Source organism: Larus michahellis, chromosome 14, assembly GCF_964199755.1.
Source record: "Larus michahellis chromosome 14, bLarMic1.1, whole genome shotgun sequence".
NCBI lineage: Eukaryota > Metazoa > Chordata > Aves > Charadriiformes > Laridae > Larus > Larus michahellis.
The window spans coordinates 10,381,363-10,405,705 of record NC_133909.1 but is presented as its reverse complement, the minus strand read 5'-3'; the positions used below and the strand labels follow the sequence as shown (position 1 = coordinate 10,405,705).

The 24,343-nt window shown below is 45.9% G+C and overlaps 2 protein-coding genes across 3 annotated transcripts; one reads left to right on the top strand and one right to left on the bottom strand.

Annotated features, from left to right (window-relative positions):
* Positions 1 to 794: 794 nt before the first annotated feature.
* On the bottom strand, positions 795 to 8,515 carry RFNG (RFNG O-fucosylpeptide 3-beta-N-acetylglucosaminyltransferase). Its single transcript, XM_074608011.1, has 8 exons — positions 8,009 to 8,515; positions 7,154 to 7,202; positions 6,538 to 6,640; positions 5,995 to 6,148; positions 4,868 to 4,956; positions 4,612 to 4,777; positions 3,160 to 3,245; positions 795 to 2,946 (listed from the first exon to the last, which is right to left on the bottom strand). Exons 1-8 carry the CDS (start codon positions 8,378 to 8,380, stop codon positions 2,880 to 2,882), a joined length of 1,086 nt encoding a protein of 361 aa, XP_074464112.1. The 5' UTR covers positions 8,381 to 8,515; the 3' UTR covers positions 795 to 2,879.
* A 125-nt stretch (positions 8,516 to 8,640) lies between these two features.
* Positions 8,641 to 21,356, top strand: GPS1 (G protein pathway suppressor 1). 2 transcript variants are annotated; one of them, XM_074608005.1, is made up of 14 exons: positions 8,641 to 8,773; positions 11,327 to 11,419; positions 13,355 to 13,536; positions 15,393 to 15,557; positions 15,741 to 15,876; positions 16,024 to 16,101; positions 16,508 to 16,568; positions 16,940 to 17,025; positions 17,385 to 17,479; positions 18,610 to 18,715; positions 19,082 to 19,162; positions 19,293 to 19,430; positions 19,654 to 19,788; positions 20,536 to 21,356. In XM_074608005.1, exons 1-14 carry the CDS (start codon positions 8,648 to 8,650, stop codon positions 20,608 to 20,610), a joined length of 1,557 nt encoding a protein of 518 aa, XP_074464106.1. In that variant the 5' UTR covers positions 8,641 to 8,647; the 3' UTR covers positions 20,611 to 21,356. The 2 variants fall into 2 exon arrangements, with proteins under 2 accessions (XP_074464106.1, XP_074464107.1); XM_074608006.1 differs by lacking the exon at positions 8,641 to 8,773 and adding an exon at positions 9,160 to 9,781.
* Positions 21,357 to 24,343: the final 2,987 nt, after the last annotated feature.

Genomic DNA, 24,343 nt, shown 5'->3' with positions numbered 1-24,343 from the left:
AATAATTTGCATATTTCGTAAGTGCAGCAACAGCGTGGGGAAGTGCTGAGACAAGTTTACAACAATTAACTTATTCCAATTACTTTACTCTGTTAATTATCATCTGCAAATACGCTTCTTATCCACGTTCATTCCTCTGCACATCCAAGTCATCTGTCTCATGCTTTTTGGCCGTTTGGCATCACAACAGCCTGACGGGAGACTGTAGTTCCCTGGATCACAGAGTTTGTAGTCCATTTTGGGTGTAGAAAACGTGTCAAGAAATGTGACAAAACACAGCCTTTTACATATTTAAATATTTATTTTGTAGAATTGCTTTATGTATGAGACAGTAGTTTGATTAAAAAGCTCCATCCTGATATATCCACCCAGCCTACTGTATTGTCAACACTAGAAACCTTAAAAGAAGCTTGAACACATTGAACAGCTCTGTATTGCCACACAGGAGAATGTGGTCCTTTTTCCGTTTAATAAACACCCCACCAGCTTAGAGTACCTGCCTCCCTGGCACAGCTGGCTTAGGGCGACCAGTGACTGCAGTGTGGAACTTCTACTACTCAGCTTTGCCGCCATCCACACGAAGCGTCGCCGGTTTTGAACTGCAGTTTGCCACACAATCCCTACCCAGTCCATGCCATCTGTGATACCTTGCAAGAGGCTGCTACCAGTGTAAGGGGAAAAAAAGCTCCCACAGAAGAGTTCAGAATCAGTGTTTGAAGACAAAAATCTCATCAAGAGCTCATGAAGATTCACAGCTTTCTGCTACAGAAGGCTGAAAACAAGAACCCAGTAAGTGTTTAAAAAAAAGAGTATTTATATAGATACCAGGAATCTCCAGAGCTATTAATGACAAATCATTAAACCATAGGATGCCTCAGTTTAGTGAGCAGAAGACCTAACGAAGAGGTAGAACATACCACAACCTACCATTCCACAAGACCTTCCCTGTTTTCTGTAACGGGCCGTCAGTGTTACCGGTGTACGGAACACCAGTACCTGCTGTGTACCCGTTACGGAACAGCCACTGTGCTGGCTGGAATCTGATCCGATGCCCCGCAGCATTCTTACTCCCGTACCTCACGGTCACCTTAGTAGACCTGAAGGAAAGGAGGGATTTAAGAATGAGTTGCAGGACCGAGGCAAGTAGCAGTCGGCTTGTTTGCTCCTCAGTGGAATTAACTAAAATCACGCAGAGAGGACAACGTACCCAGGTAAATGCTGAAAGGTTTGTGTTAAAAATAGAGTGCAAGGAACAGCGTACTTCAGGAGGCTGACACCTCTGCAAAGTTTCATACTTGAATACGCTGCAGGCGTTTGCCCACATTACACCACTTTTCAAATGGCAGGAAGTTAAGCAACTAGCTGAAGTCCACAGTACAGCTCAGCACAGCTGTTTAGAAACCTGAAACTTTTGCTAGGTCCACATTCTAGCTGTTAATCATAGTTCCAGGTTATACAATGTCATTCTATTATTCTTCCCTTAATTCAGCCTCAGACTCTAGCACTAAACCAGCAAGTGTTTTCTGAAGAGTTTGTGAGAGTAAACAGTGGTTTTGCAAAGTAATTTTTTAATGCCATTCTTCATGTCAGGTAAGGATTGCACATGGCCAAAGTCTGGGCTAATAGAAAAGTAAGTATAGGGAACCCTATTTCTTCCATTTTCAAAACTAAGCTTACTTTATTTATAAAGCAGCAGCAGTCGATAACTGCTACAGCATTGAACTTCTGCCTTTGTGCGAGTGTGCAGTCTCCTCTTAGTGACTGCACGAACTATTTACTGAAACATTAAGAAGTAGAGTGAAAATAAACACTGATCTTGAGCTAAAGGTAATCAAAAGATTATCTGAAGAAGCCGAAGTGGAGTAACCACAGTCACACAATTAAAGGTCCTCAAATGATACCATCAAAGCTTCCTCAGGGCATTACAGCTATCTCGCATTCCTCCCTCACAGACGGCAAACGATTACACACAGCTTCAGAAACAGGGCGTGTTTCATCAGCCAGCGATCGTGCTCCAGCTCATACAGCCTGCTGTGGGCAAAGCAGGAGAAACGATTACCATCTACTCTGGCAAGTATTTCTTCAGTATCAAATATCAAGGGAATAGTCTCGGACCTGGCAGACCACCATCATAATCAACAACTACTGCAATTCAGCTGCTAAGAGAGCCAAGTCTGACAATCACCTCCATGGGAGGTACACACGGGCTACAGGGGAGAATGTGCACTGTAAGCGACTCTTACCCACTCCTGGGTACGCTCGCCCTTACACGGGGTTTTCCCACGACAAAGGCTTTCCGCCTTGTTTACCCTCGTGAGTCTAGGATTTCTGCTGTTAACGAGCAGACCCTGTTCCGGCCCACAGGTGGAGTTTTAATATGGCAGGCCACAGAAGCTCTTAAATAATTGTGTTAATTCTGTTCCCAAGAAAGATGAGTGAAAACTTCCCCTCTCTTGTCACCATGGGGACTACAGTCTGCTATAGCATTCCAGCTTCAAGACAACTGCCTCTAAAAGCCCCTAACAGTTGTAAGAATGCTATCAGACCAAGTACTGCGTTTGCCCGGGACGTGTCCCAGCACAGATTCACAGGACATCAGACCTAAGTGTGAAGTGACTCCTACACATAGGACTGTAGTCATTCTACAAAGAGCCACTGGACAAAAGAACAAGGATTATTCTTGGAATGTCCCAGGCTGCAGCTGAACAAACCACACCACCTGGCTTTTGTAAACAGTCTGTTTACCTCCTTTGTAGATACCTCTGGTTGTCTCCCAGAAGAAGAAAAAAACCAAACCCAACCCAAACCCCGCAAAGTCCACCACAACTCCTGTCTTATACAAGCTAGGTAAGATACAGTTGTCAACGACTGGTCAAGAATTATGACATCTTCTTAGCAGGGCACCAAATAGTGTCAGGATAGAGCAGACAATGGACAGATTTAAATCTGTGAAGGAAAAAAAAAAAAAAAAGGAAAATATAAGATTGGAATTCTCCATACAAGGAACACACTATCATTGAATAGAGGGTGGGTCTACCTGCCTTAGGCACAGCGACAAGAGCTGGCATGAGAAAATAACCCCATTGGTGAGTTTGATCATCTTACAGTTGATAAACATGAACAAGGCAGGGAGATCTTGTTTTGGAGGTGGACACTCACCGTGTTGGATCTTGCTGAAGGCCAAACACTCCTCCCACACTCACAACATTGTGTTTGTTCTCAGGGTCCCCGTAACTTAGGGTTACCTGTACAAGCAAATAAATATTCAGAAATTGTAACACTAATGCAGAAAAAAAAGAGCGGGGATAGCAAGCAGGATTATTGATGAGGTATGAAGAAAGACTCCAAGAATCCTATGATCTGAACAGTGGATTACATCTGAAAAAAAGTGGTTATTTTTGCCACAAGCAATACTGGCACTGAATGGTGTCTATCAAACGGACCGCTGCAGTGTGGGAGAATAAACAGAGGAGCTGAAAGCCGCCTTGCCCTGAAGGACAAGATGAATTACAATTGTAAGCTTTGTAGGGGCATCAATCCTGCTAATGTCTGTACCTTCACTAAATAACATACATTCCTCCTCGCCAGTCACTGCCTGAAGTCTGCAATAGTACTGTCCTAGCAGAGGAAAATTAAAAACATTTGGATGTTAAATGTTGAGCAAAGGACTGCCACATGACAAACCTGGCAATAAAATTTCTATCTCTGGAACTCCCAATTCAGTGCTATTCATCCACACAAGCACCCTATTGAGAAATTTTCAGGTGCCAGGTGCCAGACTACTTTTATTTTCTTTCTAATTGTAGATTTCCTGGATTTTGGGTTAGCTGTTACAGTCTCGAGGAAACAATGAACACCAACGAAAGGCTGTATTCAGCCTACAGTTAAATACACTAACACGAAGGAGATTACGTCATGCCAGAATTTGCCCCCAACTGTACATTTCTGCTGCCTAATACAATTAGCAGGAAAATATAACCAAGTAGTTTGGAGGGGCAAAACTGCTCTCTCGTTTTTTACTGTTTGGCACCACGAAGGGGCAGACAAAGCTTCTGGATTGCCTTACAGCTCCACCTACTGCCCACAAGTAAAAAGGTATCCCAGCAATTAAAAAACTAATTTTTCCGAAAACTGATTTTTTTCCTAAGAAACACTGATTAAGTTTCTTGAGATTCAGACATGTTATTCTTAAAAATGATCAAACATTTGACTGTCTTAGTTATTGAAGAGGTACTTGCTATAGCTGCGACGCTCGTCTTTTTGAACAGCACGAATTAAGACTGGGAGTGTCAGGCAAAGACAGAAATACGTTCTTACATGGCAGGCAAACTAAATATTGCCCCCTTCTACACTTGCTGCTACTGTGACTTATGGGAAGTCAGAGTTTAGAAGATGGGCAGCACCATATTTAGGCTTAACGTAGCAGAACGTGTCAGCTATATCACCTCATTGGCTAGGGTGAAAGTGTGCTTTTTACCTAAATGAAGGAATTAGGCAGGACACAGCTCCGAGTGAGTCTGCAGACATCCTTTTTTGCTGAAGAGTGCTAAATCCATGGAGAGTATTCTTTCTGATCAGACTGAGGTGTAATTACACGAGGCTTAGACCTACCTGCTGCAGTACAGACTCGCCTTGTAGTCTCTGCAGATTTTCCAGATGGGAATGGAACAACGGGCTGTGCAGCAGCTTTACCTCCAGCAGCCCTTCAATGATGTAGCCAATAGTGCAGTCATCAGGGAGACGCACTCTTTCTGCGGTACTGATGAAATTACCCAGGCTGTGAGACAAAGCACAGGAGACAAGATGGAATATGCTTTAAAGCCTACCAAGCGCGTACTGATGGAGCTCAGCTAGGAACAGCATTTACCTGGCCCAAGGACTCATCTTCAGGGCAAGACCTCTGCTGATACAGAATCCTGCTCCACCTGTGGCAAACCAGAATTTCACGGTTGTCTTCTGAAGAGCAACAAGAAAAACACACAGTAGTTACTGATAATCTGCTTTTTCCATTTGGCTGGGCAGGGAAGGGAACTTGAGGCTCTATTGGATATCACGTATTGCGCTTGAGTTCAGAACAAGACTACAGATTAATTCCTATTTCTTTAGGCTGCTGAAAGCACAGGTAGCTGTTCTCTCAAACGAAACTCTATCCTGGAACTGACAGCAGGTGAACCACCAAGTTAGCACAACTGAGGTAGCACACATGAAACAAAACAAACCGTAGTCCCGCTCCTACCCAACTCCACCTGTACCCTGGCCATTCTAGCCAAGCGCCACAGCCAGCTCAGCGTTCCTGCGAAAATCAAAGCTGCCCATTAGTCGCTTGGCTCCATGTCCAAGGAGGCTATTTCGTTGTGCAGAGTCTTCCCTAACAAGCTGCTTTGTAACTGACTTTCTGGACAATGGATTGATTTATCTTTAGGCCTGTCAGTATTGGTGACCTGGTGAGGACTTGTCCTGTAGCACGTGTATCTTGTGACTGAGATGTGTTTGCTTCCCCTTCCTGGAAACCTAGTAACCACTCAGTGCTGGAAATGTCTTATACACCCAGAGAGCCTTTGTCACCCATCTGAGGTTGTTTCAAGATGACGACAACGTGATACTGCTCTCAAAACAAACCAACCAACGCAAACCCCAACCCAAATCCCAACACCCTAACACAAGGAACACTGCACCCAAAACAACTCAAGGAAGAGTCAAGGTGGGGGGCCCCCCTCACCTCAGTGTGGGGGAGATCACCAACATACACGAGTCAAGGAAGAGAAACAGACATCCACCCAGGAGACAAACTCTCTTGTACATACGCATATGAGGTCAGATGGAAGGTTCATTTAACCCAGCCCCCTGCCTCTGAAAATGAGCAGTGCCACGTTCTGCAACCCAAGCTTGCAGATTAAATCACTCGGGCTTTATGGGGGTATCCTACGAACTCGCAAGGTTTTAAAAGCTTAGAAGGTCAGGATGTCTTTCAGACTAACTGCAGAGTGTGCTTACTGATCCATCACTTTGGACGTGGTCAGCTGCTTCAATGGGATGGTCCAGACTCGGCCGCCCCACATAGACATCCTGGCTGTGTGAAAAAGCAGATAAGAGATGCAGGAGAGTCCGAGGGTTCACATAGTTGTCATCGTCCACATGGCAAAACCACCTTCAAACAAAACAAAATAAGACAGTTACTGCAGAGCAGTGACAGAGAAATGAGTTACAGGTTTAGAGTTGAGCCTTAGTCTTCCAGCCTTGGAACAGAAAGCATTTCCCATTGTCCTGAATTACAAAATTTGGAAGCTGAAAGCAGCCACAGATCCTAATTCTGGAAAGAGGATGAAATTAATAACCTCCTTAAGATTATCATCCTTTCCACCCTTCAGATGATGCTTGTTTATAAACACTCCTTCATGCTGCGCTCCCTGCCCTCTGCCTACCACCACGTTTTAGCTGATGCTGCATTCCTTACTGGAGCAGAGAGGGTTACTCAAGTTTCCTGTGAACAAAGAACTGGAAGAAACAAAATCAATCAGAACAACGTGTTTCACCTACTTTTGCCCAGATTCCAGGAATTTATCATATTCCACAGACATCTTGCAGCAGAGAGCTTGCCGGGTATGGACAGCAGAACAGTTGGTGTTGATCATATGATCCCCTAGAAGAACAAAGATCAGCCCTTTCAGGTTTCAGAAGCATGTGTAGTCCAAAAAAAGACTACAAAAGAAGCGTACATTTGGCACTAATACTGTACATCTGAAGTGCATTTGGTGCACACATGGAGAGCACACTGCAGGACCGGCAGGGCTCACGGGCTATGCATATGGCATGCAAGCTGTAGAGTACACAAAAACGTGTGAGTGCAGGGTATATAAATAGTGCCATGAGACTGTATGCAAAGGAAATACCTAATATAACTTTGGACCAGATAAACTTAAGGTTTCTAAGAGGAAGGAAGAGGGTGCAAAGGTGAAGCCACCATTCAGGAAGTTCCAGGCATCTTGTCCAGGTGGTAAGTAGGAACAGCATACTCTCCTGCGAAAGGAGAAGTTTTCTCCATCTAAACTTCCCTAATTGCTTGTACAGCACGAAATAAGGACTTCTAGGGAAAGTATGACAGAAACAAAACTCAGTTATAACAGACAGCATGTACCTATGCTACACAGCTTACCTGCTTTCAGGCGTAGCTCCCGATCCTCCCAGTCCGTGAATATAAACGTCTGTGGGAGACAAAAATGGCGTGTCCACATTTGAGAAGTTCAGAAACAAATTTCAGCTTTGTTCGGTTGCAGTCAGAATTCTGAATGTTTTGTCTTGTTAGTTTATTTCACAGCAGCCATTGGGAGTGGGAGAACATGAGCAGCTTCAGCCCTTGCCTTATTTCATAAACTTTTGCATTGCAAACCAGAAGAGTCTCATTCAAGTAAAGCATCCAAAATTCTACTCTCCTCATCTCAGGGTACAGACAACCAATTTCTAGACATGGATGACTGTCTTTTTTGGCAGTACCTCCCTCTGCAACTCCACCTCCTCTCTCTGGCTAGGAGTTATCCAAGATAAAAGGAAAAATGAAAGCCAGGGTGCAAAGTGCCAGGCAGTAACACTGTCTTGTCCCAGCTGCTGGACAAAATTGGGTTAATAAGCTTGGATGGACTGAAATTCCCAAACAAGGGAACAAACTCTGCGCTGTTCTATGGGAAAACCTAAGTCACTGAAAGATCAGCCAGTCCAAAATATTGGCTTAGATGCATCAATGCTAGGGATCTTTCACTACCATGTAGTACTTCTCACGGTCATACAGGAGCCAGCAAACCATTTCTGCTTGGACCACGATCCCGGATTGCAAGTCACTAGCTTCATCAACCAGGAACTCTTCTGGAGGTCGGTTCAGATGAACTATTTAGATAAGACAACCTTCCTCAGTCTTACCAGAAAAGATGCTTTTAACACACGGCAGGAAAAGCTCGGTGAGAAGGTGCAGCAGCTGCCCGGGACAGGGGGGACGCGGCCACCGGTGAAGCCTCACCTGTCCCCTGGCCTGGGAGATCCAGGTCTGGAGGAGCAAGTCCAGCCGACTCCTGTGGTACTTCCTCGTGGTCTTCACGGCGATGAAGATATCCTTCAGCTCCAGGCTCTCCCCGGCCGGGCCCAGGCGGCCCTTCCGCGCAGGCTGCGGGCTGCCCGCCCCGGCACCCGTCCCGCCGCCCGCCTCCGCCCGTGTGCCGGGCAGGCCGCTCCCCCCGGGCTCCGGGGGCCCGCTAGGCCCGGCGGCGGGCGGGGGGCGGCGGCGGGGCGCGGCGGGGGGCTGCCCCCGCGGCAGCAGGAGCAGGAGGAGGGCGGCGGCGCTGACGGACAGCAGGAAGCAGGCCTTGCGGAGCCCCAGGCAGGAGCCGCTCATGCTGCAGCCCCGCGGGCCCCCGCCGCGCTGCGCGGCCGCCTCATGGCCCCGCGGCCGGGCGGCGGCTCCAGGAGGCGGCGGCAGCCCCCGCGACCGGCGGCAGGCAGCGCCCGGACACCCCAGGCCGCGCTGACCGAGGCCTGCCCGGGGCAGCGCGGCCCAGCGAGCGCGGCCTAGCCCTGCGCAGCCCCGCCCCGCCCCGCCGCCCGGTGCCCCGGCGGGAGAGGCGAGACGGGCCGCGGCCCCTTTAAAGGCTTCACCTGTCGGATGCGGCCCGGCGGCACGGCGCGGCCCGGAAGTGGAAGCCGCTCCGGAGGGAGGGGCGGGGGGCCAGCCGGAAGCGCGGCCGCCGGGGGAAGGATGCCGCTGCCCGTCCAGGTCTTTAACTTGCAGGTACGGGGCAGCCGCCTCCCGCCGCCCCCGGCCGCGCCGCCCCGCCCCGCCCCGCCCCGCCGCCGCGCCTCGCTCGGCCTCTCTCCCGCACGGCGCTCGGCACGGCCCTGCCGCGGCCTGCGGGCGGCGCGGCCTTCCCCTTCGGCCCGGGGCCGCCTCGCCGGGACGGGAGCCGCTCTCGGTCGGCTCCGGGCCCTCGCTCGCCCGTCTGTCGGGTCCCTTTGTGTCGTTCCCCGCTGTCCGCGGAGAGCGGCGCCCGGCCGAGCGTCTTCCGGCGCCCGCGGCGTCCCCCGCCGCTGCAGCGGGCTCCGTGCTTGGCTTTCGCGTTGTACGTGCCGTGGGTAGGGCCCGACGGCGGAGGTGGGGCAGCGAGGTGTCGGATGAAGAGGAATTGAGGGTCTGCAGGACAGGGGGAAAGCCGCAGGAGCCCGGGGAGGTCGGTGTGCTGAGCCCGGGCCTTCAGTGGCCGCGCCCGCCATCCCTTTACGGGTCAACCGCCCGCCCTGCCGCGGCCGGCGAGTTGGCTGTCGGGGCGCGGGAGGTCAGGACGGGGACAGGCTGCAGCTCAGCTTCCTCCTCAGTGACCGGTCTGTACGGTGCCCCCGCCGGCAGCAGGGCACGGCTCTTCCCCCCCGCCCTGAGTACCGCGGGATGCTTCAGCTGGAGCGGCAGCTTACCAGCTGTGTGAGGCTCTGTGAGGTACCTTCCCACAGCGTGCCCTTCTGGGCTCACAAAATCTCGGGGAGCGAGCATTGTTTTATTCGCTTTGCGAGTAGTTCTTAAGTAAACCTTGCATCTTCCTTCCAAAATAAAGCGTTAGCTTAAAAACGTCTGAGTTCACCTATCCCAGTGGGACTTGCAGCCCACTTGTGTTTTTTGTTGTCTGGGAGTTGAGAAGTGCAGAGTGCAGCCCACCAGTGGAGCAGGACGTTCTGCTCCGCCAACCGGAGTCACGGGTAGTTTCTGTAACGCTGATTTCGAAGGAGACCATTTCAGGTTTTTGCTATGGTAGGTAAACACAGCATAAAAGAAGCGACCCTGACAGTGTTTATGATATAAGAAAAGAGATAAAGTAGATAAATATGGAAAAAAGTAATCGTCTCAATATGTGGTGACTTAAGTGGTTTTATGCCCGCTTTTCCTGAGGGGTCATCTGGATAATCAAACTCTGCTTTGCACCCTCCCTCCCTTTCCCTTTGCATAGAGAATAACTAGGAAACAAGCTTTTATATGCTTTACTTGCTTTTGCTTCAGATCTTGCGAGATTTCACATCACTGTTGAGATATGTGCATATTTGATATTGAAGGAATAAGCAGGCTGTGGGTAAACACAAGATGCATCAATTTTTTTAGAGTTAGGAAATCTGGATCTGCCCTATTCCTACTCACAAAAAGGAAAAAACAGGCAAATCACCAACCCAACCCCAAGCGCGCTCTATCTTTGATTTCTTAACAGACAGCAAAATCAATAAAAACATGGAAATAACTTGGTGTTGGTGGGGATGAGGTAGTTGGCATTTTTGTCCTTTCTAAGGTCCACTCATGCGATGTGCCCGAAATCAGGTGTTGCTTATGGTAATGTCCGCACATAGTCAGCATTTTATAAGATGACATTCATCTTGGTTTTCCCGAGTTTAAATCGGTAATACCTAGGGGGAATGTTCAGCACGGTCTTGACTAGGAGGAGGAAAAGAATTTCATGATAGCATGCCGATTTTGATTGTGGGACTGCCCAGTAAATTAGTTTTAAATGGGAACACATGCAGGTGTTTTATTGATGCAGTCGTACTGAGGTCGCTGTACTGGTTATGATTCCTCATGTGGTTCAAAGCAAGGTATACCGGGAGAATAAAAATTCTGTTGTTCCTGCAAAAGAGAATCTACCTAAACAATTGGACTCGGATAACTATAGCAGGACAGTTCAACTGATGGTAAATTTTTGCAGTGCAGATAAATTTTTCCCCAGTATTTGTTAGAAACTGTGGAATTGCCATTCTGCATTCTGTTCTTTACATTTTTTTAATACTTTAAAAAAGTGTAAGAGTTGTCATTTTTGGTTTGGTGGTTTTGTTTCCCCTCTCCCCCCCCCCCCCCAAAAAAAAAAAAAATTACTACTTTTAAGCATTAAAGCAGCTTTGAAAGGTTCTGGTGAGGTTTTTTGGGTACTTTTGGAACTTCTTGAGCTGAGTGTTAATGTCTGCTCTTGCTCAAGGAAGAGAGACGGAATGTCATTTGGAATTTAGCATGAATACCTGACATACTTTGTAGAATCAGATTTATTGACACCTTCACTTTTTTGCTTGATAATCTACCAAACAAAATAAAACACGCTGTGTGAATGCTGAGCCTTAGTACTGCTTGTTTTAGACAAAGCATCATGCTGAGTAGTGTTGTTGCTAGAGGAAAATCTTAAACATGTCTAAAGACGGAGGGGTATTGTTTAATTTTTAAAATTTAATGTGTATTTAAGCAAGTCCTTAATAGATTGAATGACCTAGTTGTTTTCTGCTCAAATGTAATATGCTACCTTTGACCTCATTTTTGCTATTCTAGGGTGCAGTAGAGCCCATGCAGATTGACGTAGATCCACAAGAAGATCAGCAAAATGCACCTGATATCAACTATGTGGTGGAGAACCCCACTCTGGTAGGTGCTGGTTGAGGGCTAGCGGGTTACATTTCATGGTCAGGGCCTCTTCCTTTAAGGTTTTTGAAAAAATCCCTCCTTTTACTCCTTGTCAGGTTGTCATTTAGACATTAATAGATTATCTTCAAAGCAAGGTGGGGTAGGAATAGCAGTGACCTCTTCTGTAGCTCCTTGTCACGTACTGACCTCTGCTGCACCTTCTGAGATGAAGGAGGAATTGCTGTTTTGTGACTTGCTGCGTGCTGCCCGTTTGACGCAGTTTTCATTCTGAAATAGTTTAGTACATTTCTGAGACATCATTCACTTATTTTGAGGCTTGTTCTTTGAGGAGCTTCAAGTATATAGTTAGGATATAATTCTTTCACTGTTTGATCCTCTGGAGACTGGCTAAACCCCCCAGAGCTGTAGAGTTATAAAAGCCTGTATTTGCTTATATCGTTTTTTTCAGTTTTTAGTTAATGGTTTGAGATTTTGGCCAATTTTTATGCATCAGCTCTGTAACAGCGAGAGATGGGTGTTGCAGAAGAGAACAAAAATGTTAACTGGAAAAAGTTAAAGCAACATTAAAATTGCAAAATAAAGCATTCAGTTAGGAAGCTTTGGATCTCACCTCGGTACCTCTGAAGCTTTAATTTGTTCCTCTTGTCCCCGTGCCTTATAATGGTTATCACATAGTTATTCGCTTTTTACTGCACAGACCTCTCTCTTTGTTGTTGTTGGGGGTTTTTATTTGGTTTTGGGTTGATTGTGGGTTTTTTCAGCATGTGACCCGACACCTTACTTGATTTCATTGCATTTCAGTTCTGTTCTGAAGCTAGAGTGATGAAGCAATTATGTTGCGACCTTTATGCCTTTGTTATTGCTATAGCATCTAAGTGTTCCAAAAAAATCAGTGATATTCTTTTCACTGTAACTGATGCGAAGGACCATAATTCCCCTTTGTCATTCAAAGAGTTGAGGAGTAAAGTGAAATTACTCAGTGATTTCAGGAGTATTGTGCAGCATCAGGCATAAAACTGTGGCAGAAGGAATGCTCCTGCCTTTGTGTTTTTCAAGTTCTGTAGCAAATAAAGCAGGAATCCTAAATACAAATCTTCAGCGCATACAGTCCTGTTTCAGTCTCAGAGCAAAATCATTCTTGCACTGAATCAGGCAAGAATCATGTTAGAAAATGTTACTGTGCCATCTACAGTGGTATCTTAATTCAGACATACGGGGCGAGGGAGTCAGACGTGACACAGGATGCATATTAAATGTGAACAGCCAACCTGACTCGAGTGTTTCCTACTGCCTGGATGCTTGACTTTGCCCTGAACAGTCTGCTGTGGTTGTTTGCGTGTGTGCTTCTGTCTTTAGGAAATCTCCCTGCAATGCCATATCATATCTTTACTAGACATTTTGTGCTCCTTTTCTACCCCCCACCCCAAGGCTTACAATCTGTTAAGTGTTCAGAATTTAAACCTCAGACCTTTCCTCAAGAGTAAGAGACCCTGTTTCTTCTCAAAGGAGATGTTTTAGGAAATTAGTATGTGCAAAAGAATGCAAATTGTCCTATGGAAACTATTTTTCAAGGAAAAACTACATCTGGGATGGTTGTCTGGTTTAGGAAACCTCAGCGCAAATGATGGAATCTTGACAAAATTATTAACGGGTGGTATAACCAATGCTTAAAGTGGATGAGCTGATTAGCCTTAACGGACAGCATCACGACTCAAATGAAAAAAGGTAAATTGTAATGTACTGCACGTTTCTGAGGAAACTACTAGCGTTTGAAGAAAGCAGAAATGGAATAATCTTACCTGATTTGTCATTTGCCTGAGTCACGTTGCCCTTCGTGAAGGGGTCAGGCCTGCAGGAAAACCTGTGCAGGTGACAGTGTAGGAGCCTGATGTAGCGTTGCTGTCTTCGCCTTCTAAGACCAGGTTTTGTTTGCAGGATTTGGAGCAGTATGCGTCCAGCTACAGTGGTCTGATGCGAATTGAGCGGCTGCAATTTATTGCTGATCACTGTCCACAGCTGCGGGTGGAAGCTCTCAAGATGGCACTGTCATTTGTCCAGAGAACTTTCAATGTTGATGTGTACGAAGAAATCCACAGAAAGTTGTCTGAGGCCACCAGGTACTAAGAGATCGTGGGAACCTGGGGAGCTTTTTTGACTGGGTTAAGACCAGTGTGCCACAGTGGGGGACTTGGCATGTAATACAAGCATGTTCTTGTGCAAATTGTCTTTTTTCTGTTTAAAAGATAGGAAATTGAGTTCGGTGCAAGTAGATATGTTGATCTGAGCTGGATGGAAAAAGTTGGATAGTATCTGTACAGTGTAGCTTTGCTGTCAAGCCATTGCAATATAGCTGGGGAGAGAACTTGTAAACATGTGCACCCTGTGCCCCATACAGAGGTGTTTGGTTGGATTCAGTGACCCTAAAGAGTCACTAAATGCTTTCATAGAATGTAATAATTCATTGCAGCGCTGTTACTAACTTGCTTTCAATTGCTTTGTAGAGCAGGTTGTTTCTTTAATATTAGCAATGAATTGCTTGTTAATAAAATAGCCAACGAGGAGAGGTGCTGTGCTGGACCTTGTTCTCACCAATAGGGAGGGGTGGTGGGGAATGTGAAGCTCAAGGGCAGCCTTGGCTGCAGTGGCCATGAGATTGTGGAGTTCAAGATCTTTAGGGCAGCGAGGAGACACACAGTAAGCTCACTGCCCTGGACGTCAGGAGAGCAGACTTTGGCTTCTTCAGGCATCTGCTTGGTAGAGTACCGTGGAATAAGGCCCTGGAGGGAAGAGGGGCCCAAGAAAGCTGGTTAATACTCAAGGATCACCTCCTCCAACCTCAGGAGTGATGCATCCCGACAAAGAGGAAGTCAGGCAAAAATGCCAGAAGGCCTGCATGGGTGAACGAGGAGCTCCTGGACAATCTCAAACAGAAAAAGGAGGCCTACGGAGGGTGGAAGCAAGGACGGGTAGCCTGGGAGGAATATAGAGAAATTGTCCAAGCAGCCAGAGACCAGGAAAACTAAAGGACAGATAGATAGAGTTAAATCTGGCCAGGGATGTCAAGGGCAACAGGAAAAGCTTCTATAGGTATGTCAATGACAAAAGGAAGTCCAGGGAAAATGTGGGCCCTCTCTGGAAGGAAACAGGACACCTGGCTACCTGGAGAAGGCTGAGGTACTCAATGACTTTTTTGCCTCAGTCTTCACCAGCAAGTGCTCTACCCACACTGTCCAAGTCGCAGAAGGCAAAGGCAGGGACTGGGAGAATGAGGAACCGCCCACTGTAAGAGAAGAACAGGTCCGAGACCATCTAGGGAACCTGGAGGTGCACAGGTCTGTGGGACCTGATGAGATTCATCCATGAGTCCTGAGGGAAATGGTGGATGAAGTTGCTAACCCACTATCCATCATATTTGAGAATTCGTGGCAGTCTGGTGAAGTTCCCACTGACTGGAGAAGGGGAAACATAACCCCCATTTTTTAAAAGGGGAAAAAGGAAGACCCGGGGAACTACAGGCTGGTCACTCTCATCTCTGTGCCTGGCAAGATCACGGAGCAGATCCTCCTGGAAACTACACTAAGGCACATGAAAAATGAGGAGGTGATTGGTGACAGCCAACATGGCTTCACCAAGGGCAAATAGCGCCTGGCAAATTTGGTGGCCTTCTATGATGGTGTTACAGCATTGATAAGGGAAGAGCAACTGTTGTCATCGGCCTGGACTTGTGCAAAGATCTGCAAAAGATATTAGGATGATTTTGAAAAGACTTTGTAAATGTCTGTGATACTTATGTTACTGTTTTCACTGGAAATCTTGTAAGTCTTTTTCTTTTTTCCCCACCACCCTTCTTTTCTCTTTGGTCTGTTTTGTGTATGAGGTACTGGTTGTTAGGGCAACAGTGCCAGGTTCTTGGCAGACCTCTGTTCTGAGAAGTTTGCAGCATAATTGCCCCATTCAAACTCTTTCCTTTCAGAGAACTGCAGAATACACCTGATGCTGTCCCTGATAGTGGAATCGAACCCCCTCCTCTTGACACAGCTTGGGTTGAAGCTACACGCAAAAAAGCTCTTCTTAAACTGGAGAAACTCGACACAGATCTGAAAAATTACAAAGGGAACTCCATCAAGGAGAGTATCAGGTGAGATGCAGAAGGCTCTGCTGGAACAAGGAAGAGCATTTTTTGCTCCTCCAGACACCTAACGCAGAATGTCAACTGCATTCAGTGCCTTAGGTCAGTGCGTTGAATTACTTGTTTGGTACAAACTGACTGTGTCCCTTTTTGAGCACACAGTTCATTGGTATTTTAATTCCTGTGCTCCAGGAGAGGCCATGATGACTTAGGTGATCATTACCTTGACTGTGGGGACCTCAGCAACGCTCTCAAGTGCTACTCACGAGCCCGTGATTACTGCACCAGTGCTAAACATGTTATCAACATGTGTCTCAATGTCATCAAGGTAGGAAAGTTTGCGGGAAATGGTACTTGATGTCTTTCTGATATCTGCCCCAACATCTGCCTGTGCTTCTGCTCTGGTTACCTCTCATGCGTCTGCAGTGACGCTGCTTATCCAAGTAACACCATCTTTTCTGCACTGTTTCTGCAGGTCAGTGTCTACCTCCAGAATTGGTCTCACGTTCTGAGCTACGTAAGCAAGGCTGAGTCTACACCAGAAATTGCAGAAGTAAGGTCCTGCTTTTTAACTTGCAAGAATTTTCCCTTTATTTTCCGTCTCCAGAATTTGTAAAACAATTTCTTACTTTCCCCCTTTACAACTTGCTCCCTATAAGCCTCCCTTCCTCTTACAGTCTGTTCTTCCTTTAATCCAGCCTCCTTGGCTGCTGTACTATTTCTTTTGAGATTCGTTGTTGCTTTTCTTCCATCGTAGGTGTGTAGGAAATCTGTCTCATGGTAAAAACAGAGAGACCTTCCATCTTCAGTTCTTGCCATGTCTCCCAAGACAAATAAGACAAAATTATCTTGCTGTTGAGATTTGCAAGTTAATTATTAGGATGAAACATCCCAAGGACATTTGTAATCAAAATGGTTTTCATACTGCTTGCTCACTACTGCTTTTTCTTATCGTTTAGCAAAGAGGAGAAAGAGACAGCCAGACACAAGCGATTCTCACCAAACTGAAATGTGCAGCAGGTAAGCGAATCCTTCAGCTTCCTGTATTGTCTGCCCGCCTTTCTGCCCGTTAGCTTCGTTTGTTTGTTTTTTCCTCTCAGATTTGACAGACTTTGTATTTTCTCACCAGAAATGCAAGATTTGATAAAGCCGATGAGAGGGAATTGCTGACTTGTTTTTGCCATTTCTTTTTCTCCCTAAATTTCTTCAGAGAGGATGCCAGTGTGAGTCAACGTAGTTCCAAGGATGCTAGATACTGTCTGAGAGTTTCGTTTCACTTCAATAGTGAAGGCACTAGCAACGCTGGGGGGGCCTGTCCTACCCCAGATTTCGCAATTTCTCCTAATTTGTATGCTATCATAAACAAAGGACTAACTTTTTGTGGTTCCTAGGCTTGGCTGAACTAGCTGCTCGGAAGTACAAACAGGCAGCAAAGTGCTTCTTGTTGGCATCATTTGATCACTGTGATTTCCCTGAGGTGAGGACCAAGAGGGAGCTTTGTGCAGGTCTTGGAGGGGATGTAATTCTAAGTACTAGGTTGTAAAATTCAGACGCTGTAGTTATTCTCACAGCCCTCTTGTATAGTTTGGTAGTGCTGTGAACCACGGTTTGGTGTAGCTCAGTCAAAAGACTGGCTGTTGGAAGTGGTTTCTGCTCTCTTAGCAGCGGACAATCAATCCTTGGGCTCTGGGTGGATGCCTGAGAGCATCCCGAGTGGTTCCACTGCATGTGACAAGGACTAATCTTGTCACTGAGTGAAGGAAAGGCCTGGGGTGGAATACTTAATTCCAACCTTCTGCCATTTTATCAGTTGGTGACCCCTCTCTCTCTCTCCAGCTGTTATCTCCTAGCAATGTGGCTGTGTATGGTGGTCTCTGTGCCCTTGCTACCTTTGACCGTCAGGAACTGCAACGAAACGTTATCTCCAGCAGGTAAGTGATGCCTTAATAGGAGTTTGTGTGTACTGGACATCTTTTGGGACATGGGACTTCGGTCGAGAGTGGATTCTGGCAGGAGTAGTGGCTGTCTCACACAGAAGAGAAAGAATCACTGAGCCTTAGTTTGGCTTTAGCATTAAGTGATGTTTTATTGTCTAAAACACAGTGGTTAACCACAGCTGAAATTTTCGCAGTAAAACAGAAGTTCCCAAGCCAGCTCAAATCCAACACCTACGTAGCCCACTTTCCTATCGCAGTCATCAGTCCGTATCCGATACTGACTCAGAGGGACAGAGCCCTGCAGAAGGCAGCTGTAAGATAATTTGCCTTCACGTTACCACTTGTTCTGGTGTATGCTTTACTGTATTAATAGTTTAATAATTGTTAATGCAACTTGCAGTGTAATCTAACTATGACATAAACAAGGTTAAAAGAATTACAGTCTTTGGAAGAAAATGGATATTTGTGTGTCATAGATTGAATTACAGCGATACTGAATTCCTGTCAGCTAAGTTTATGGAAGCACTAATTTTAAATCGATGTGGAAAAAGGATTGTTAGTGTGACTTTTTTATTGTCTGGTTCATAGGGTGAGATCCCAAGGTTTGGAAATCTGTGATGGGGAATTGGGAGAGTGCTGAGAAACCGTGTGCATCCCAAAGATCTCTCACACTTCGGATAGGTTATTTTCCTGAGACAGTTGCATGCTTAACCTACTTCTGGCACGCTGTACGTAGTGAAGGCTGTCCTTTGAAAGGGAACACAAAGCTGGCCAGCACAGACACAAGGCATGCACAGATGTGGACTATGTTTTCTGGTGGTATAATCCTCGTTTTGACCTGTTCCCATTTAATTTTTTTGTTTTGCGTGGACAAACACTCCCACTTCTTGGTTTGTCAAAAGCCTCTTGCCTTTCTTCACCACAGCTGTGACGCTGTGCTGCATCTCGCCATGTTCCAGGCTCCCAGCCCTGCTGAAAATGGGCCATCTGGTCTGTTAGAGAGTAAATTCTTGGAACCTTTAACTTGTAGTGAGAGTCTGTAACCTTGCGACTTGGAGTGATGGGGTTGTAGGGTATTTAACCGGTGAGTTCCAATGTCTGATTGCTGCCGTCTTTATCTGTAGCTCCTTCAAATTGTTTTTGGAGCTGGAGCCACAAGTTCGTGACATCATCTTCAAGTTTTATGAATCTAAATATGCTTCATGCCTGAAGATGCTGGATGAGATGAAGGTGAGTTGCAGGGGGGCAGTGTCGAACAGTGTCGACAGTAGAAGTTGCCTTCGCCTAGCCTTTTCTGAGAAGCAGTGACTGTTAAAAGAGAAGCTACTAAGAGCGTTCACCTCTTCTGTGTCTTCTGTCCCCTGACACGGTGAATGGCAATTGGGAGTAGTTTAGCAGTAGAGAGGGAGGAGAAATGATAAATTTTTAAAATATATTGCCAGTTCTTTTATTTGTTCTTGTTTTATGGTATTGTCTTGCTGTAATGTAACATCCTTAAGGTTTGAGTACGTACGTACATATTTCACAACGTAGGAATAATATGGTTTTCCTGGCTGCTTCTCAGCTTCTTACATGTTTCGGGTTTTTTTTGCACAGGATAACCTGCTGCTGGATATGTACCTTGCACCTCATGTCAGGACACTTTATACCCAGATTCGAAATCGTGCCCTTATCCAGGTAATTGTTCCTGTAATCCTCAGAGATGGATGAACAGTGAGATGGGTCATCTCTTCGTAATTGTTTTTCACATGGTTTTTCAGAGGGCGGGGAGTACACTTTTGGCAACTGAATATTTCCTTCTTCCTAGTACTTCAGCCCCTATGTGTCGGCAGATATGCGCAAGATGGCCACTGCCTTTAATACCACAGTGGCTGCTCTGGAAGATGAACTTACTCAGCTGATCCTGGAGGGACTGATCAACGCCAGAATAGACTCACACAGTAAGGTGAGTGCATCTGAGCCACGGATTATAGACCGAACAGCTGTATTAAGATTAGAAACTCTCCATTCCTGGCACACTTTGAAATTGGATTCATCTTTCAGTAGGGCCGATCTGTGCGTAAACTCAGACTCTGGGATACCTTAGCTTTGTTCCCTTGCGCAGGAAGAGCTTCATGCTGTGGAGCCCTGGCATAGCTCCTGCGTACAGTTCTCTGTATTGGTTACAGATTCTTTATGCTCGAGATGTCGATCAGCGCAGCACAACTTTTGAGAAATCTTTACTAATGGGCAAAGAATTTCAGCGACGTGCCAAAGCCATGATCCTGCGAGCTGCAGTCCTGCGCAACCAGATACATGTCAAGGTATGGGCGTGTTAAATGTGGACTTTGAGACAGGGTTAAGATTTTTAACTGAGACCATAGAAGTTGGTGAATTGAAGATTCTGGGGGGGAATGGATTTATTGTGCTCACGATTGGGCGAATTCTTACAATAGTAAATGCTAAATATATAAGGAGCAAGTGCTTCTAGCCCATATATTGACCGGCCTGTACAACACAGAATGTCCTGTGAAGTTTATATGATTGGGTTGATTCTAACTAATTAATTCCGACTAATTCTTGAGACATATATCTTTTATCTTACCAAAACAAAGATTGTTTGAAGTAATTTTTTTTTTTTAGTAGAGGAAATAAAAAATGCATGAATTGCTTGGAGTATTCCTTCCAGGATGTAATTCCAAAGGAATGCCCTGAGGGGAGGGTAGGCCATCTGCCACAGAACATGTTAAATTCTGTAGTATATTAATCTCTGTGATAACTAAATGCCAGACAGGATTCCAGGGGGCCAACAGCACCTTGTACGTAGTAACTAAGAGTGGTGTGAAAGTTCTGGTTTGACTTTTTTAGGAACAGTTCTTGTGAGCTGTAACAATAGAAGTTGTAAACGCAAAGCTTTTGCAAAGCCATCGTCATTATTTATGAGTTGGGGGAATGCTCTCCCCTTGCTGTTACCCTGCTGTACCTCACCTGTGCTTCGTTTGGTCTCTCAGGAAGCACTCTGCAGGGTATTTACACATCACTAACTAGGATGTGTTTTGGTCTTGTTGCAGTCTCCTCCGAGAGAAGGTAGCCAAGGGGAGCTTACTCCAGCTAACAGCCAGTCCAGGATGAGCACCAACATGTGAAAAACTTCGTGCACTACCAAAAGAAATGGTCCCTCCAGGACTGTACCCAGTGTCTCACCCACTAACTGCTGAGCTTCACAAACTGTCCCTGCCTCCCTCACTTCTTACTTGGATTGAGAGGGTCAGGGCCGATGGTGGATAATATGAATAGTCCAATAACTTCAACTCTCCTTGAAAAGAAATTCTTTCTAAAATCGCCATCCCTGCAATGGGTCATCATTTCAGTTTTGGTAGAACACCTTCCTTCATTCTCCTTCTTCCACCACTCCATAAAGAGCTGTCAGGTTATTCATACAGATGCCGATTTGAGAGGTTTTTCAGCTGCTGTTAGTTTTCTTGTTTAGAAGCTGCAAAAATAGTTAGTGTTAAGTTGAATGGACAGGCGTGAACTAAGATGAATTTCTCTGGCCTGAAAGTATTGCCTTGATTCTGAGTGATGCTGAGCTTTCTGTTTATTCCAGATAAACTTACAAGTGTTGCTCTCAATTACGGAGCTAGAGTTCTGATGGGAGACATTTCGTTTGAGAAACTCTTAATGATTTTTCACTTACACCAGAAAACATGGCACCACTTCCATGCATTCAGTCACAGGCCTTTATTTTAGGGTGTTATGTTTACCTGGATCCAGGTTCTTTCTCTCTGGTGTCTGTTTTCGAAGACCTGTTTCCTGATGTGTTTCCCACTTGTGCATGACCTGGCTTTGGGGTCCAGTGTTACCCTAGCAGTAAATCTCTACTTCGTGCAAATATTGCTGCTTGTCCAGTCTTACCGCCATAGCGTGTGATGGTTTCCCAACACGTGCAACAGTTGCTTCTGGTAGCATGGATAAATGCCATAAAACACCACTCAAGTCCTGTGGAAGAGCTGAAGGCATCCAATCTAGGTGCCCGCTCTCCAGGTGCATTTATTCTGCTTTTCCTTTTATAAAGGGATTAAAGGTGGCAGCCCGGGGGGGGTGTGTGTGTTCTGTGTTAATGAAAGGAGATATGCACTGAATTTTCTGAAGTCACTGCAGCCTTGCATTCATCTGATCCATAAGGCAAGCTAAGAATTTCGATCCAGCGCCGACTGGTCTGGCAACTGACTACAGATGTTACTGTGTTAATGCTTTTTTTTTTTCCTTTTTTTTTTTTTTTAATAAGTTGTTATATCTAGTGTATTAAACAGCAGGATTAAAAAGCTTGTGAGTATTTGGAGTTTTGTGTTAAAGTTGTGTTTTAGGTATTTTGCTCCCAAGTCGTTGATTTTTTTGCGAAGCTGGAGGATGTTCTGTAGGCCGTTGTGTTTTGCTTTCTGATCTGGTTGGAGATGTAGCTTGGATGAACTGTGAAGAAAGTGCAATTTGAGGGAACGTTCTAACAGAAAATCCCTGGACTGCGTTTGCGCTGCTGCTGAATTGCAACAGTGCTCTCTCTCTCCCTCTGCCTTCCCGTGCTTTTTATGACGTAGGTGCTGAAAATGGAAGCAACGGTTTGTGTGAGGTCTTTGATTAAATGCCTTCCATTTCGCATGGAAAAAGTCTCCCATTTTTGAGGGGACAAAGGAGAAAGCAGGTTAACCGAGAACTTTAAGCTCTTTCTCACTAAAACGGCCATCGCTGATGGCCGTTTTAGTGAGAAAGGCAAGTTGAGTCCTCAGGCAAATTGCTGTACGTCCTTGTAGAAATGCTGCGAAAGTAATTTTAGTGCCTTCTGCTCATGCTGAAGGAAAACCATTCAGTCCTATAACACTACTTAAATGTTCTTGCCTTCTTCCTAAAATGGGACACTGATAAGGAAAAGATCTCATGCTCTGCTCTTGAAAAGATGGTTTTGCAACCCAATTAAGTGCATCGTGTCAGCCGACTATCTTTGCTTGTGCACAGGTTCCACTCTCTTGATTTTATTAGATTACGCCCGTTCCTTCCCGGAGGCTTTCTGCGGGAGGAATCCTCAAGTGTAAGTGGACGTCTGCAGCACGCTGACTTGAGAGTCTGCTCTGCCAGGCGCTACCGCTTGCCCGCTCTCAGGAGCTGGCTGGAAGCGCGTGTCCTTCGGCAGTCGCAGGGAGCCCACGAGGTGGCATCCGCTGTTCCCAGCTCTTGCCGTGGCCCGAGGCAGTTCCGTGGCTGGGGCAGAAGCGTGATCAGTTTCTTCTCTCCAGACAAAAACGCGTACAGCCCGTTTTGGACAGATAGGTATTGCGTAGTTCTTTGGTGCTGGTCGAGCCTAGTGTGTGCTTTTGTGTAGCGCCATTAGCATGTACCTCGCTCCTTTGGCCTGTGGAAGAAGCTGCTGTTGCTTTAGGATCTTGAACGTGTGAGTCAGGGCTGTCCGGGCATATTTCGTCTAGACATTGTTCAATGCCTGCTTCAGTCCTAACTACCCGCCAGCCCAGAAATCAGGAAGTACAACCCAGCACAGATATAGTTCTGTGTAACTTGCATTCATAAGCAGTTTCCCATAATGAAAGACGATTCGTACCTTAAATGTCTTAAGTAATTTCCGAGTAATAAATGAGAAATAGTGACTCGCGTAGAATGAATTTCCAGTGATTCCCTGTGACCACCAAGGTAGTTGAGGGGATGAAGTTTTGTGGGATCCGTAGCATGGTGCTATATCTAAGATATGCTCAGAGGAACTTACTGAAGTGGATTTCATGAACTTGTGCAGCACCTTTTTATTGGTGAGGAAGGAGATGCCCGTGGTAGGCCATAATTGATGGTGTCCTCGTGCAGTGTAAATCCTGATTTCTTTACTTGACCTAGCTAGGGATAAAGGAAAAATGGGTGGAAAGAACGTGGTTCTTTTGGCGAAGGCAGTTTTAATTAGCACAACTAATTGTAGTGGTACTGTAGAAACTGCCATTACGAGATTTGTGTTGGAGTAGTTGAGGATTGTCTGGCTGGAACTTGTCCAGCATAGTGGTCTGTGTTGCTAAGATTTGTAGAGGGCGGCTGGCGAGCCGGGGAGATGATATCGGACTGCGGCTGGTGCAGCATCGTCTGTGAGATACTGTCATCTGGGAGACTTAAGTGGATGGGGGAGAAAGTGATGGAGTCCTGTCTTCGCCCCGTGCCACGCACGCACGATCTCTACATTGGTTTCTGGGACTCTGCCATAACGAGACTCTGAGCCTCGGCGTTACATCCTAATTTAGTTGAAATTTCAGCATTGTTCCATTCTCTGGACACCTCCCAAAACTGCCGCTGAATCATTTCTTATTTCTGATACATGCAGTGTAAAAAATATAAATTTTCAGAAAAACGAATGCGGAAACTTCAGTCATAGCAACAGTGCTTCTATTAGAGACCCATCATACACAGGTAGAATGTGCTGCTCAAGCACTGATTTTTAAAAAAAAAAAATTATTTTTTTAGGAGTAAAGTCTCAGACAACTTAATTGGGCTATTTGAGATTCTTATGCAATCTCCTTCGTTACTTGTTATATGAAGCAGATCGCAGCGGGGGAGCAGTGTGCTCCACAGGACAGTGCTCTCAGTATTTTCTTGCGCCACCCCTGCTTGACTAACAGAAGTCAGCATTTCATTTTTTTTTGGTAGCCCATCAGCTGTGAATTTGCAGTAGGGTGAAAACCACCAAACCGGTACGGAATGGACTTAGGCTTTTCTCTGGTGCTGGTAGCGAACAGGGGATGAATTACCCCCTGCTTTGCAAATGAGCTTTGTACTTCATCTGAGATTATTTTTGTCTTCTGCGCTCCTATGGATTTGTGAATTCCACTCAGCGTTTTA

Excerpts from the sequence above, each read along its gene's own strand:
- RFNG (XM_074608011.1), bottom strand. The coding sequence starts at position 8,380 with ATGAGCGGCTCCTGCCTGGGGCTCCGCAAGGCCTGCTTCCTGCTGTCC. Across the intron at positions 6,641-7,153 it reads GGAGCTACGCCTGAAAGCAG|GGGATCATATGATCAACACC; the intron begins GTAAGCTGTGTA and ends TTGTTCTTCTAG. Across the intron at positions 4,778-4,867 it reads AAGATGAGTCCTTGGGCCAG|CCTGGGTAATTTCATCAGTA; the intron begins GTAAATGCTGTT and ends TTTGTCTCACAG.
- GPS1 (XM_074608005.1), top strand. The coding sequence starts at position 8,648 with ATGCGGCCCGGCGGCACGGCGCGGCCCGGAAGTGGAAGCCGCTCCGGA. Across the intron at positions 11,420-13,354 it reads TGGTGGAGAACCCCACTCTG|GATTTGGAGCAGTATGCGTC; the intron begins GTAGGTGCTGGT and ends TTTTGTTTGCAG. Across the intron at positions 18,716-19,081 it reads AGATGCTGGATGAGATGAAG|GATAACCTGCTGCTGGATAT; the intron begins GTGAGTTGCAGG and ends TTTTTTGCACAG.